Source organism: Hyperolius riggenbachi, chromosome 10, assembly GCF_040937935.1.
Source record: "Hyperolius riggenbachi isolate aHypRig1 chromosome 10, aHypRig1.pri, whole genome shotgun sequence".
NCBI lineage: Eukaryota > Metazoa > Chordata > Amphibia > Anura > Hyperoliidae > Hyperolius > Hyperolius riggenbachi.
The window spans coordinates 263306677-263322984 of record NC_090655.1 but is presented as its reverse complement, the minus strand read 5'-3'; the positions used below and the strand labels follow the sequence as shown (position 1 = coordinate 263322984).

The 16308-nt window shown below is 44.4% G+C and overlaps 1 protein-coding gene across 1 annotated transcript in view; it reads left to right on the top strand.

Annotated features, from left to right (window-relative positions):
* LOC137537151 (uncharacterized) overlaps positions 1–16308 on the top strand; it is a 226508-nt gene that overhangs the window by 140789 nt on the left and 69411 nt on the right. Inside the window, exon 7 of the mRNA XM_068259275.1 lies at positions 12458–14737. Within this exon, the coding sequence (XP_068115376.1) occupies positions 12458–14737 (2280 nt within the window). The remainder of the gene's footprint in view (positions 1–12457; positions 14738–16308) is intronic.

Here is a 16308-nt window from a genome sequence, read left to right as displayed (position 1 = left end):
TCTCCCGGTTCAGGTTTATAATTACTTATACTCCAGGTAGCAAGAATGTTAAGGTGGATGCTTTGTCCAGGTGCTTTGAGCCAGAGACAGCACAGCCCTCCGTCCCTGAGACTATTGTTCCGCAGAAATTGGTGCTGGCTGCAACTGATACTTGGGAAGACTGGAAGGAGACTTTAAGTCCCTTTCAGTAGGACATCCTGGAAGGAAAGCCTGAAGGGGTTATGTTCATTCCTCTGCCCTTCCGTCTCCAGATCTTAGAGATGTTCCATGCGCACAAGAATGCTGGACATCCCGGAGCAGCCAGAACACAAGATCTTGTGGCCAGGTGTGCGTGGTGGCCTTCCCTGTCAGCAGATTGCAAGGAGTTTGTTAGGGAATGTGCAATATGTGCAAAAAGTAAGCCCTCCCGGCTGGCACCTGTTGGTACCTTGCAGCCTTTGTCCGCCCCGAGTGAACCGTGGACCCACTTGTCCATGGATTTTGTGGGTGAGCTTCCCAGGTCTGAAGGCATGTCGGTCATTTGGGTGGTAGTCGACCACTTCAGCAAGATGGCCCATTTCGTGCCCTTAAAAGGACTCCCCTCGGCCCAGGAATTGGCCGACCTATTCATCGTCCACGTTTTCCGGCTACATGGCATTCCGGAAAACATAGTGTCAGATCGGGGAGTCCAATTCGTCTCTAGGTTCTGGAGGGCATTTTGCCCCCAAATGGGCATGAAGTTGTCGTTCTCGTCGGGATACCACCCACAGACCAATGGGCAGACTGAACGGATCAATCAGTCGTTAGAGCAGTTCTTAAGATGTTACGTTGCGGAGGCACAGAATGACTGGGTGAAGTTTTTGCCCTTCGCAGAGTTTGCACAGAACAATTTGAGGAGTTCTTCCTCTGTTTTTTCTCCGTTCCAGGTAATGACAGGGAGATCGCCCAAATTCTGGAGGCCTGGCAGAGGTCATTTAAAGACATTTGGTGGAAGGTGAAAAATAATTTGGAAAGGGCATTTCAGAGTCAAAAGGGTCAAGCTGACAAGAGACGTTCGTTAGAGTGGAGGTTCCAGCCAGGAGATTTGGTTTGGGTGTCCACACGTCACTTGACCCTGAGACAACCCTCAGACAAGCTTGGTCCCAGGTTTGTGAGTCCATTCCCGGTAGCTAAGAGGATCAACAACGTTACTTATACCGTTGATCTTCCCGCCAGCATGCGTGGGGTAAGGTCCTTTCACGTGTCCCACCTCAAACCAGCGGTCCATGTGGGTCCCACTCCTCCTCCTCCTGTGATGGTGGATAGTCAACCTGAGTATGAAGTGGAGAAAATTTTGGACTCACGTATAGTACAGAACGCAGTACAATATCTAGTGCACTGGAAGGGGTATGGTATTGAGGAAAGAATGTGGGTGACCAAGCTGGTCAGCTGACAATTCTATGGCCTCTCATTGGTCCAGCACTTAGGGAGGTGCTGGAGAGTGTCTGTGTATATATATTGCTAGCTGTTCAGTTGCTGGTTGTCTGGCGTTGCGATCACAACGTGGTAGCACTCAGACCTGAGTCAGATCCTAAAGTGTGCCAGGACCAGCTGGAGCTGTAATCCTACACTTAGCTAGATTCTGTTGATAGTTTAAAGTACTAGTTTGATTGTGATTATCTGTTATGACCCATTGCCTGCCTGACTATTCTTCTGAACTCTGATCCTGTACCTTGCTATTCTGATACTCTGTTGCCGAACCCCGGCTCGCCCTAAGACTCTGCATCTGCCTCCTGATTCTGTACCTCGATATTTCTGATACCCTGTTGCCGAACCCTGCTTGTTAATTAGACCCCGCATCTGCCTTCTGAATCTGTACTGTATCTGTCTGTGTGGTTACGACCTGGCTTGTCCGACCTCGAGAACCGACCTTACTGTTAGAGGCGGTTCCCAGTCCTGGTAGTGACACTCCCTCCTGAGTGTCACTCTCGGTTTGTCCTTCCTACTCTCAGCCTGACTCCTCCTCCCGGGAGAGTCCAGGTCTTTGGAAGGAATTTGTGCAGTACTCCTTACTGCTCTGAGGCCTAGTCCTCTAAGTATTACAGTTGCACCAAACACTCCTACTCTACTCAGGTGTCCAGAGGTTAGTTTATATATCTGATTATCGGTGATACTGCAGATCATCAATAATCTGGTATATATCTGTATTCCCAGTGATACTGCAGATCACCGGTAATCAGATCCTCTCTGTGTTACACCGATCGTTACACTCAGTGCTTGGTTTTATTATTATTATATGGGGGATTTCTAGTTCTGTGTTTTTGGTACAGTCCTAACCCGTTCAATCTCTTGAAAGGCAAAGGATGACATATTGCCTTGGTATGCATGAGGGAAGTGTTTTGCTACATTAGAAACCCCCGTGGTCATCCACCCTACACTCCTATAGTGCTCAGCAATACGTTCTCTCAGAGGTCATGTCATGCACCTCACATACTGGAGATGACATGCAGAGCATGACACGACATACATGACAAATTTGGTATGACAGTTGACATATTGGGCTTGATTCACAAAGCGGTGATAACCCAGTTATCACGCCTAAAAGACTTTAGGCGTGATGACCTTTTCACCACTGAGTTATCACCGCTTTTTCCTGCTCTTCGCGCGAAGTTACCGCGCGTACGCGCGTGAGCGCGCGCGCGCAAAGTCCCATAGGGTTTAATGGGAGCTTCGCGCGAAGCGTCGGGTGCTGCGCGCGCACTTACGCGCGTACGCGCGGCAACTTCGCGCGAGTTTCTTCTTATCATGCCTAAAGTGAGTTTAGGCGTGATAAGGGCCTTTTCACCAGCGTGCAAACACTTTGCACCGCTTGGTGAATCAAGCCCATTGTCTCAAATGATAGATTTTACCAGTTGAGAAGGAGGTCACTGTCCTTGTGACTGTGTGCACCGCACAATAATTGCAGGAACGCATGCCAGACTTGTAAGAACCTACTGTATTCAGCCAACAAAGCTGATGCTAGTCAGTAGTGAAAAGGCTAGGGGAGAGGAGGCCTCCCAAAGTGGGTGTCCATCTACTGGAGAATTTGACACCTCTCCTCATAACCTCGTCTATCGGAGGGTCCATGCGCAGTACAGGTAAAACATATTTAACTATAGAGACAACATGTCCATATTCCTTGCTGTAAGTAGTCACAAAAACTAAACTCTCACGAGAAATCTTTCGGTCACATGTGCAAAGATTCGCCATTAAAAGTTGATCCCTACTTTTTCTAAGGGCAATATGACGTCCTCTCCTAATCATCCAAGTTGGATAACCCCGATCTCTTAGGCGAGATGCCACTATGTCACTCTCAATGTTAAATTCCTCTAACGAGGAGCAATTTCGGCGGGCTCTGGTAAACTCACCGACCGGAATGGCTCTGATGGTATGCGATGGGTGGCAGCTACTAGCTTTAAGAGTGGAGTTACCACTGAAAGGTTTATATGTTTTGGACAAAGGGGAACCTTTGAGTCAGTCTACCTTCAAAACAATGTCCAAATAGCATACTTCAGTGGAATCCCACTAAAAAGTAAATGACAAATTAAGAGGGTTGTCATTAAGGAAGTCAACAAAGCCTGATACTTCCTCAGGTGCACCATTCCAGATGACTAACAAGTCGTCTATGTATCTGCCATACCAGACTACCCGTTCTGAGAATGTATTCCTATCACTGAACAGAAATAACTCCACCCACCAACCCATATAAAGGTTGGCCAATGATGGGGAAAATTTGGCCCCCATGGAGGCCCCGCAGCATTGTAAAAAGAACTCGAAAAGAAAATAATTGTGGCTAAGCAGAAAATCAATGGCGAACCCGATGAAGGTCTGTTTTCCCTTTTGTCCAAAACATATCGTAAACCTTGCAGTGGTAACTCCACTCTTAAGGCTAGTAGCTGCCACTCATGGCATACCATCAGGGCAATTCCGGTCGGTGAGTTTACAAGACCCCGCCAAAATTGCTCCTCGTTAGAGGATTTTAACATTGAGAGTGACATAGTGGCATCTCGCCTAAGAGATCGGGGTTTTTCCGACTTGGATGATTAGACGAGGACGTCATATTGCCTTTAGAAAAAGTAAGGATCAACTTTTAATGGCGAATCTTTGCACACATGACCGAAACAATTCTCGTGAGAGTTTAGTTTTTGTGACTACTTACAGCAAGGAATATGGACATGTCTCTATAGTTAAAGATCTTATACCTGTACTGCGCATGGACCCTCCGATAGACGAGGTTATGAGGAGAGGTGTCAAATTCTCCAGTAGATGCACACCCACTTTGGGAGGCCTCCTCTCCCCTAGCCTTTTCTCTACTGACTTGCATCAGCCCTGTTGGCTGAATACAGTAGGTTCTTACAAGTGTGGCATGCATTCCTGCAATTATTGTGCGGTGCACATAGTCACAAGGACAGTGACCTCCTTCTCAACTGGTAAAATCTATTGTTTGAGACAATATGTCAACTGTCATACCAAATTTGTCGTGTCGTGCTCTGCATGTCATCTCCAGTATGTGGGGTGCATGACCTGACCTCTGAGAGAACGTATTGCTGAGCACTATAGGAGTGTAGGGTGGATGACCACGGGAGTTTCTAACGTAGCAAAACACTTCCCTCACGTATACCAAGGCAATATGTCATCCTTTGCCTTTCAAGGGATTGAACGGGTTAGGAAACTACTCAGAGGGGGTGACCTGAATAAAATACTACTCATAAGTGAGGTATTTTGGATCTTTCAGTTAGATACACGTATGCCTAAGGGTCTAAATTACAGATGGGACGTTAATCACATTATATAAAGAACTGATTTCCCACTGTTTTGTCCACAGTTTTCTGTGTTACCCGATTTTATGTGTCATGAGACTGACTGTGTGTGATCACCTTAACTGATATGCATTGCTCTTTATATTGCTTTTAACATGCACTATATCCTCCCTACTATAGGGGAGCACCCCCCTTTTTTCAAATGGGCGTTTCCCCTAATTTACTCTAATGTGAGGTGTGGTTTTACGTATGTATACTCACTGTTTCAATGTAGATTCATGCTATGATTAAGGACCAGTGTGCGTCCGAAACATGTCAGTGATAATGTAGTGTAGTTTGTCTACCATATTCATTATTTAATAAAGGCTTCAATTCTATGGGGAACATTGAGCAGGAACTTCACTTCTTCTAAAGTCTTTCAATTGGGGTTTGAGGCACCTGGTTCCAGCCCTGTTCCCTGCCTGCGAAAGGTAGAGCGGACTTCACCTTGAGCCCTGTATTCTGTTGTACAGCGCAACGGAAGATGCTTGTACTATATAAATCAAAAATAATAATAAATAAAATAATAATAAAAATAAATATTAGAAGGTAGAGTGCAGGGGATTCCTCAAACAAAGGCTGCAATTACTTTATTCACCACAAGATGGCAATCACGCAGACAGGAAGTGATGTAACAGCAGGACCGGAAGTTGAAGAAGGTGGAGAGAGCACACGAATGGAAGAGGTAATTATGTGATTGTTGTTATATATTGAGCAGAGCAGAGGTCGGGGTGGCCATACTTTGTTACAGAGGAGGTCATAGTACACCTGTCTCTATCCTGATCATCCCCCTTGCAGTAATTGCCATACAAGAGACTTTTATATAACTGCTGTGACTTGTTTGCTAGTTTTCTAGTGGTCTCTCTACATGTGCTATAGGTTATGTCTGGCATCTCACCTTCCTAGTAATAATTCAGTCACATCACAGACACAAGAGAAGATGTATATGGAATATAGCCATGTCCCTCCAGTGCCGGCATCTCCCCTTCCTAGTAATAATTCAGTCACATCACAGAGACAAGAGAAGATGTATATGGAATATAGCCATGTCCCTCCAGTGCCAGCATCTCACCTTCCTAGTAATAATTCAGTCACATCACAGAGACAAGAGAAGATGTATATGGAATATAGCCATGTCCCTCCAGTGCCGGCATCTCACCTTCCTAGTAATAATTCACATCACAGAGACAAGAGAAGATGTATATGGAATATAGCCATGTCCCTCCAGTGCTGGCATCTCACCTTCCTAGTAATAATTCAGTCACATCACAGAGACAAGAAAAGAGGTATATGGAATACAGCCATGTCCTTCCAGTGCCAGCATCTCACCTTCCTAGTAATAATTCAGTCACATCACAGAGACAAGAGAAGATGTATATGGAATATAGCCATGTCCTTCCAGTGCCGGCATCTCACCTTCCTAGTAATAATTCAGTCACATCACAAAGACAAGAGAAGATGTATATGGAATATAGCCATATCCCTCCAGTGCCGGCATCTCACCTTCCTAGTAATAACTCACATCACAGAGACAAGAGAAGATGTATATGGAATATAGCCATGTCCCTCCAGTGCTGGCATCTCACCTTCCTAGTAATAATTCACATCACAGAGACAAGAGGAGATGTATATGGAATACAGCCATGTCCCTCCAGTGCTGGCATCTCACCTTCCTAGTAATAACTCACATCACAGAGGCAAGAGAAGATGTATATGGAATATAGCCATGTCCCTCCAGTGCTGGCATCTCACCTTCCTAGTAATAATTCAGTCACATCACAGAGACAAGAGAAGATGGATATGGACTATAGCCATGTCCCTCCAGTGCCGGCATCTCACCTTCCTAGTAATAATTCACATCACAGAGACAAGAGAAGATGTATATGGAATATAGCCATGTCCCTCCAGTGCCGGCATCTCACCTTCCTAGTAATAATTCACATCACAGAGACAAGAGAAGATGTATATGGAATATAGCCATGTCCCTCCAGTGCTGGCATCTTACCTTCCTAGTAATAATTCACATCACAGAGACAAGAGAAGATGTATATGGAATATAGCCATGTCCCTCCAGTGCTGGCATCTCACCTTCCTAGTAATAATTCAGTCACATCACAGAGACAAGAGAAGATGTATATGGAATATAGCAATGTCCCCCCAGTGCCGGCATCTCACCTTCCTAGTAATAATTCAGTCACATCACAGAGACAAGAGAAGATGTATATGGAATATAGCCATGTCCCTCCAGTGCCGGCATCTCACCTTCCTAGTAATAATTCACATCACAGAGACAAGAGAAGATGTATATGGAATATAGCCATGTCCCTCCAGTGCCGGCATCTCACCTTCCTAGTAATAATTCACATCACAGAGACAAGAGAAGATGTATATGGAATATAGCCATGTCCCACCAGTGCCGGCATCTCACCTTCCTAGTAATAATTCAGTCACATCACAGAGACAAGAGAAGATGTATATGGAATATAGCCATGTCCCTCCAGTGCCGGCATCTCACCTTCCTAGTAATAATTCAGTCACATCACAGAGACAAGAGAAGATGTATATGGAATATAGCCATGTCCCTCCAGTGCCGGCATCTCACCTTCCTAGTAATAATTCACATCACAGAGACAAGAGAAGATGTATATGGAATATTGCCGTGTCCCTCCAGTGCCGGCATCTCACCTTCCTAGTAATAATTCAGTCACATCACAGAGACAAGAGAAGATGTATATGGAATATAGCCATGTCCCTCCAGTGCTGGCATCTCACCTTCCTAGTAATAATTCAGTCACATCACAGAGACAAGAAAAGATGTATATGGAATATAGCCATGTCCCTCCAGTGCCGGCATCTCACCTTCCTAGTAATAATTCAGTCACATCACAGAGACAAGAGAAGATGTATATGGAATATAGCCATGTCCCTCCAGTGCCGGCATCTCACCTTCCTAGTAATAATTCACATCACAGAGACAAGAGAAGATGTATATGGAATATAGCCATGTCCCTCCAGTGCCAGCATCTCACCTTCCTAGTAATAATTCAGTCACATCACAGAGACAAGAGAAGATGTATATGGAGTATAGCCATGTCCCTCCAGTGCTGGCATCTCACCTTCCTAGTAATAATTCAGTAACATCACATAGACAAGAGAAGATGTATTTGGAATATAGCCATGTCCCTCCAGTGCCGGCATCTCATCTTCCTAGTAATAATTCAGTCACATCACAGAGACAAGAGAAGATGTATATGGAATATAGCCATGTCCCTCCAGTGCCGGCATCTCACCTTCCTAGTAATAATTCAGTCACATCGCAGAGACAAGAGGAGATGTATATGGAATATAGCCATGTCCCTCCAGTGCTGGCATTTCCCCTGTATAGCCTCTTCTGCCCCTAGCATTGCCATATTGCCCCACAGTGTAGCCATATACCCTCCAAAATATAATCCCCCAGGTATTGCAGCGCCCCCCTAAGGTTTCAGGTATTTTTTATCTCTCTTCTCCCTCCAGAACAACTCAGGGGTTTTCATATGTGATATTCTTATGCTAAATAATTATGGGAGGGACTGAATCGGATAAAGAGAAGGTAAAGTTCTCACTGTATAAAGCATAAGGGTGTGTACACACATCCAATTTTATTTGACCAACTTACCACTTCCAAAGATAGCGTCCCGATCTCTGTAGTTGAGGACCTTGAAAAGAGAACAGTGGATCTGCAGGAACAGGTGCTTCGTGGGAAATGTGGTGCGCTCTCTCAATGATGAATACAGAAGAGAATGTTTCTTTACTGAGCAGGTCTAGTAGTAGTTGCTGAGTGAATTTCTCAGGGTTTGGGCCCAGGAGCTGCACATTGTACCTCTGGTTCCTGTTCTCCCAATCATCTTGCCAGGCATGCAGTGCAGTAAGTTCTTTTTGGGCATCAGCTATAGAAGGCTGGACAGGCCTAGTAGCATCTTCTAGTGTTCCTATGGGGTCTTCTGTTTCGGTCACTCTGGAGCGCAGATTATGCATGTCCAGCCTGAAGAGGGAGACATCAGGACACACCTCCTCCTTATACCGTGATCGCTGCTAGACTGGCGTGACAGAGGAGACGCCCTCCAGTATCTGGTCTATCGGACTGGGTTCAGCAGGTGGCTGCAAGCTCTCACCATCAAATTTGAGCTCGGAGTTGCTGCACGTGTTGGCGCCATATTGGCTCAAATACTGTAACTTGCAGGTTATTTGCCACAGTCCCACTACACAGTGGGTTATGATCGGTGAGGTTGTCAGACATATTCGGTGACCCTTGCCTGAAGTTTGAGCACTGCTGTGGGACACCAGGATGCCATTCAGGATGGCTTAACTGGTCATTGCACTGGTGCCTCTGTCACTTGCGTCCTCAGAGCATTGGCTTCAGGCCACGCCCCCCTCTTATAGTGTTTAGCATGTAATCTTTGCTCTAGTCTTGTCCACCTTGGCCCTGCAACGCATGGAGGGGGCCACCTTATGTTCTGCTTCTAGGGTGGAAAGTCCTGATGAATAGGAGTTTAATGTAGCTTGATTTTTTTTTTTCTATCCCTCTGAAAAATAAATTCACCTCTCAGGTAGGATTTATAAGAATCCCAGAGGGGTTTTCATTTGGAAATGACAGAACTTAGGTATTTGCTTTTTGATGCCATTTCTTACTTCTGGGTCTTGCTATAACTCTGTATCTAGTGACCAGCATCTAGTATTAGGTTGCACTTAATTGTTAATGTGGCCACACACCCAGTACAATACAATTATTTTATGGCAATTCGATAAAAACGATTGGTTGTACAGAAAAATCAAAAGTGTTTTTTTTTTTTTTGTTTTTTTTTTGAACAGGAAGTCCAATCGAATTTTCTTATTTTTTCCTGTATAAGTTGATTAGAAGTGGTGGATTTTTCTGATTAATTTTGATGAAAATGTAATGGTGTCGGGTAGATTGTCAGTTTCTGTGTACAAGCAATCAATTTTTTCAGAGTTTGAACTCATTTTTCTTCATATTTGGGGAAAGATTGAACACAGGTGTGTGGTACATTGGTCAGATTTTTCAGGTGTTACACTCACTAAGAAAAATAGATTGTATTTCTTAAATTTAAAAGAAATGTAAACAAATGTCTGGTGTGTGGCCACCTTATCAGAGTAAATAGAATTTCCGGTTTTGATATCAGCTACATGAAGGAGTTGTTCCTATTGTAAAAACAAAAAAAGTCATTCCTAGAGTAAGAATCGTGTGTATTTAACAGGGCTGTGGAGTCGTGCAGTTGAAGCAATTTTGGGTACCTGGAGTCAGGAAAAAATGCACCGACTCCTAATGAATTTAAACTGTAATTAAAATAGAAAATATGATAAAATGTTCTATTTCTCAGATAATAGTCATCATAAATAATTTATATATACAGTAATAGCTGTGCTTAGTCCACGAAAATGAAATAAACTAATCAAAATGAGTTACTTGTGCTGCTTCAATAAAGCAGTCCCCGTATTTTTAAAGTCAGATATACACATCTGATTGTGACTGTATATATGATGTGTACACAGGAATCTCTTATATTTACTAAATAACATCTATGCTGTAAGTATAAAGCCTGATGTGTAGCCGTGTCACTAATAGAGATGGTCAATGAGATGGAAATAATTCTGCACTGATGCTGATTTATGCAAATGTATGCACTTTCTTTGCTCATGAAATCAAATAATTTGATATGTTGTTAAAATTTGGTTTGGTGACTACAAATTAAAGGGTACCTGAGAGGGATGAAAAGTAAAGTTTTATACATACCTGGGGTTTCCTCCAGCCCCCTTCAGGCCAATCAGACCCTCGCTGTCCTCCTCCACCACCTGGATCTTCTGCTATAAGTCCTGGTAATTGAGCCAGTCAGCGCAGTCCGACCACGTGCCGCTCCTACAGCCAAGAGCATTTTGCACCTGCGCAATAGTGCTGCGCGGGTGTAGTACGCTCCCGGCGGCGGAGTGTGTGCATGCGCACTACACCAGACTGGCTCAAGCACCTGGACTCATAGCAGAAGATCCAGGTGGCGGAGGAGGACAGCGAGGGACTGATTAGCCTGAAGGGGGCTGGAGGAAGCCCCAGGTATGTATAAAACTTTAATTTCATCTGTCTCTGGTTTACTTTGTTACACAGTAGTACTATACTCTACATATGCACTCCCCACAGAGCTGCAGGGAATCCACTGAGAATGTTGTGCACATTGAACACAGAGGTGTTGTCTATCACTCATAAACCTGGTTCAGATTGTGCATGAAGAATGTGTAATAGAGGAAGAATCTCCTCATTCCCCTGCAGCGTACCTGCACATCACTCTTACATGTACCCACAGTTGCATTGCCTAGGGCCTGATCCATGTTCAGATTGTGCATGAAGAATGTGTAATAGAGGAAGAATCTCCTCATTCCCCTGCAGAGTACCTGCACATCATTCTTACATGTACCCACAGTTACATTGCCTAGGGCCAGATAGATGTTCTTTGTTCCGGTCTGTACCTTTTACAAGTACTCTTACCAAGGACTAATTTTAGTCTAAAGGGAATAAATATAGCAGTCTACATATCCTTCTCTCTTCAGTGAAATTTCTAAGCGTTGGCAGTTAAGAGACAAATTTCATGTTACATACTTTCAATCAACAAGATTGTAATATGCAAATTAGAGGAGTCGGAGTCGGTGGAATCCTAAACTGAGGAGTCGGAGTCGGTGGATTTTTTTATCGACTCCACAGCCCTGGTATTTAAATAGCAAGAATAGATGAGTGCACCTAAATTAAACACCCTCCATGCATCTACTAGTCGGAAGGCCTTTAATATTGAAGTCATTTTTTCATAGCTTCTATTAGACAGTTTTTTATTATTATTTTTTTGTCTGAGCCATAGAAAGAGAAGTTAAATCCCCCCCCCCCCCCCTCGCATATTAAAGTGCCGTTATTCATGGAAGAGATTCTGGCAGCCAATAACATGTTGTACAATAGAGTTGTTGTGGGTCAGTGGAGGTCTCAGGGAGGGAAGTTCTGAAGGAGCAGGATCTGTCCATTGTGTCCATTTTCAGCAGAGGTGACAGTGCTGCCGGATGACCATATCCATTGTATCTCTGGTGGGGAGAAGCCAATGTGGAGTCAGGAGTCACTGGTGTTGTGTAGTCCCGCAGTGGGAGAGGTTGGAGTCTGCAGAAAGATGTTGGCTGGTGGGTCACAGCTTGGGGGTGGGGCCAGGTAACAAGGGGCGTGGCTGGTAGGACAGGCAGAGAAAATGGAGGCTGCAGCTGGAGAGTGGTTGGGTGGCCTCTGCTGCTTTGGTCCTGGTATTGGCATATAGTTCATCAGGTGCCAGAGCCATAAGTAATGATAATTTATAGCTAATTAGCTGCAGGCCTCAGCTCCTATCTCCCTCTGTCTCCAGCTGTTCTCTCCTCACATCCTCATCCATCTACCGCTGCCGGCACTGCTGTAACCTCCCAGGAATGTGTGCATGGAGAGGAGGAGAGAAGCAGCAGATGATGAGCAAGGCACACTGGGAGAGGACTGTGGTACTGAATGTGCAGGAGACCACAGCTTATGGGATATTATCACCCCCTAGCAAATTATGTGCTTTTCTGTGCTCTGTTTATTACTGCTGATATCAGGTATAATGTGTTATTCTTTTCAGAACTGAGATCTGAGCTCAAAGAACAAGAGACGTTTGTGAGGAGTGATCAGCAGTCTATGGACGAGCGTGACATGATAAGAACAATTAAAGAGGAAGAAGAAAAGTATGTGAGGAATGATCAGCAATCTACAGAGGAGGGTGACATGATGAGGACAATTAAAGAGGAAGAAGAAAAGTATGTGAGGAGTGATCAACTGTATATTGAGGAGGGTGACATGATGGGGACAATTAAAGAAGAAGAGGAGACATATGTGAGAAGTGATCAGCAGTCTATGGAGGAGGGAGACATGATGAGGACAAGTAAAGAGGAGGAAGAAGAGACATATGTGAGGCGTGATCAGCAGTCTGTGGAGGAGGGTGACATGATGAGGACAATTAAAGAGGAAGAAGAAGAGACATATGTGAGTCGTGATCAGCAGTCTATGGAGGAGGGTGACATGATGGGGACAATTAAAGAGGAAGAAGAAGAGACATATGTGAGGAGTGATCAGCAGTCTATGGAGGAGGGTGACATGATGGGGACAATTAAAGAGGAAGAAGAAGAGACATATGTGAGTCGTGATCAGCAGTCTATGGAGGAGGGTGACATGATGGGGACAATTAAAGAGGAAGAAGAAGAGACATATGTGAGGCGTGATCAGCAGTCTATGGAGGAGGGAGGCATGATGGGGACAATTAAAGAGGAAGAAGAAGAGACATATGTGAGTCGTGATCAGCAGTCTATGGAGGAGGGTGACATGATGGGGACAATTAAAGAGGAAGAAGAAGAGACATATGTGAGGCGTGATCAGCAGTCTATGGAGGAGGGAGGCATGATGGGGACAATTAAAGAGGAAGAAGAGGAGACATATGTGAGTCGTGATCAGCAGTCTATGGAGGAGAGTGACATGATGAGGACAAGTAAAGAGGAGGAAGAAGAGACATATGTGAGGCGTGATCAGCAGTCTATGGAGGAGGGAGACATGATGGGGACAATTAAAGAGGAAGAAGAAGAGACATATGTGAGTCGTGATCAGCAGTCTATGGAGGAGGGAGACATGATGGGGACAATTAAAGAGGAAGAAGAAGAGACATATGTGAGTCGTGATCAGCAGTCTATGGAGGAGGGTGACATGATGGGGACAATTAAAGAGGAAGAAGAAGAGACATATGTGAGGCGTGATCAGCAGTCTATGGAGGAGGGAGGCATGATGGGGACAATTAAAGAGGAAGAAGAAGAGACATATGTGAGTCGTGATCAGCAGTCTATGGAGGAGGGTGGCATGATGGGGACAATTAAAGAGGAAGAAGAAGAGACATATGTGAGTCGTGATCAGCAGTCTATGGAGGAGAGTGACATGATGAGGACAAGTAAAGAGGAGGAAGAAGAGACATATGTGAGGCGTGATCAGCAGTCTATGGAGGAGGGTGCCATGATGAGGACAATTAAAGAGGAGGAAGAAGAGACATATGTGAGGCGTGATCAGCAGTCTATGGAGGAGGGAGACATGATGGGGACAATTAAAGAGGAAGAAGAAGAGACATATGTGAGTCGTGATCAGCAGTCTATGGAGGAGGGTGACATGATGGGGACAATTAAAGAGGAAGAAGAAGAGACATATGTGAGGCGTGATCAGCAGTCTATGGAGGAGGGAGGCATGATGGGGACAATTAAAGAGGAAGAAGAAGAGACATATGTGAGTCGTGATCAGCAGTCTATGGAGGAGGGTGGCATGATGGGGACAATTAAAGAGGAAGAAGAAGAGACATATGTGAGTCGTGATCAGCAGTCTATGGAGGAGAGTGACATGATGAGGACAAGTAAAGAGGAGGAAGAAGAGACATATGTGAGGCGTGATCAGCAGTCTATGGAGGAGGGTGCCATGATGAGGACAATTAAAGAGGAGGAAGAAGAGACATATGTGAGGCGTGATCAGCAGTCTATGGAGGAGGGAGACATGATGGGGACAATTAAAGAGGAAGAAGAAGAGACATATGTGAGTCGTGATCAGCAGTCTATGGAGGAGGGTGACATGATGAGGACAATTAAAGAGGAAGAAGAAGAGACGTATGTGAGGGGTGATCAGCAGTCTATGGAGGAGGGTGACATGATGAGGACAATTAAAGAGGAAGAAGAAGAGACGTATGTGAGGAGTGTTCAACAGTCTATTGAGGTGGATGACATGATGGGGGCAATTAAAGAAGAAGAGACGTATGTGAGGAATGATCAGCAGCCTGCAGAGGAGGAAGACGTGATTAGAGCATCTAAGGAGGAAGACATTATTACAGAGATAAGTACAGGTGAGTGACATTAGATATTTAAAAGACTTATTAAATTGACTAAGAAATATGCCCCAGCTGGGCACAGTATAGATCACATGATGCCTATAATTGGGGGAGGGGCTGTAAGAATGTGAGTGATGTTTGGGGGAGGGGAGACTGCAGGGAAAAGTAGCTAAAATATCCCTCTAGTAAAGAACTAGGCCACGTGACAGATCTGATAAGGGTGTGTCAAATATCTAATCGATCTCGGCCTTAAATTATAATTGACTACGTAAAGGTGTAACGACTGTCAGATAGTGACGCCTACCTGACAGTCTGACAGAGTCCTGGGTGCCGCAGAATACGTGTGGCACCAAAGGAGTCGAGATTAGTCTAATGCTAGCCGAGGTCAAACCGGAAATCAGATGTCTGACAGGCCAGTGGGTGAGACAGAAGGATAATCAATAAACAGGCAATAAGTCAGCAACAGAGATCAGATGTGCAGAGGTACCAGAGGGTCAGACAATAGCGTAAACGGTAAGACAGGCAAAGAGTTGGCAACGAGGATCAGATAGGCAAAGGTACAAGGTGTGAGACTAGAAGCAGAGTAGATAAACAGGAAATAGGTTGAACACAGAGTAATCACAAGGCAATAATACACAGAATTGCAAGACTAACTAGCAGGGCTGTGGAGTCGGTCCAAAAATCCACGACTCCGACTCCTCAGTTTAGGATTCCTCCGACTCTGACTCCTCGACTCCGACTCCTCTAATTTGCATATTACAATTTTGTTGATTAAAAGTATGTAACGTGAAATTCGTCTCTTAACTGCCAACGCTTAGGAATTTTATAAGGCAACTGAAGTGAGAAGGATATGTAGACTACTATATTTATTCCCTTTAGACTAAAACTAGTCCTTGGTAAGAGTACTTGTAAAAGGTACAAACCGCACAAAGAACATCTATCAGGCCCTAGGCAATGTAAGTGTGGGTACATGTAAGAGCAGGGCCGGCGCTACCATAGAGGCAGGGGAGGCAGCTGCCCCAGGGCCCCAGAGCTTGTAGGGGCCCCCAGTGGCTACAAGAGGAAAAAAAAATTTTCAAATCGGCCTTATAGTTTTTGAGAAAATCAATTTTAAAGTTTCAAAGGAAAAAAATACACATTTAAAAACCTGCCGACTTTAATGGTTGATAGCAAATCCACCTTAAATGCTAGAAACCCTAAATTTGCAGGATATGTTAAGGAGATCATTAGGAATAAGAGGAAAAAACAATTTTTCAAAAAGATCTTATAGTTTTTGAGAAAATCGATTTTAAAGTTTCGAAGGAAAAAAGTATACTTTTAAATGTGGTAAATGTCATTTTTAGTAGCAAACCTAACGGTAGTGTAATTTTACATGCATCAAACGAAAGCGCAATACATTTCCTGACGGGGTTTCCAGGGGGTCTATACGCAGCCGCAGCGCTTTGGCCAGGGATCGCTATATAGCCGCAATATGGCTGTATGAAGATCCCTGGCATTTTTTTCTATTTTCCCAAATTTTTTTTATGTTTAGAGTGTGGGAATTAAAAAAAAAAAATGATGTGGGGTCCCCCCTCCTGAAACTTTTT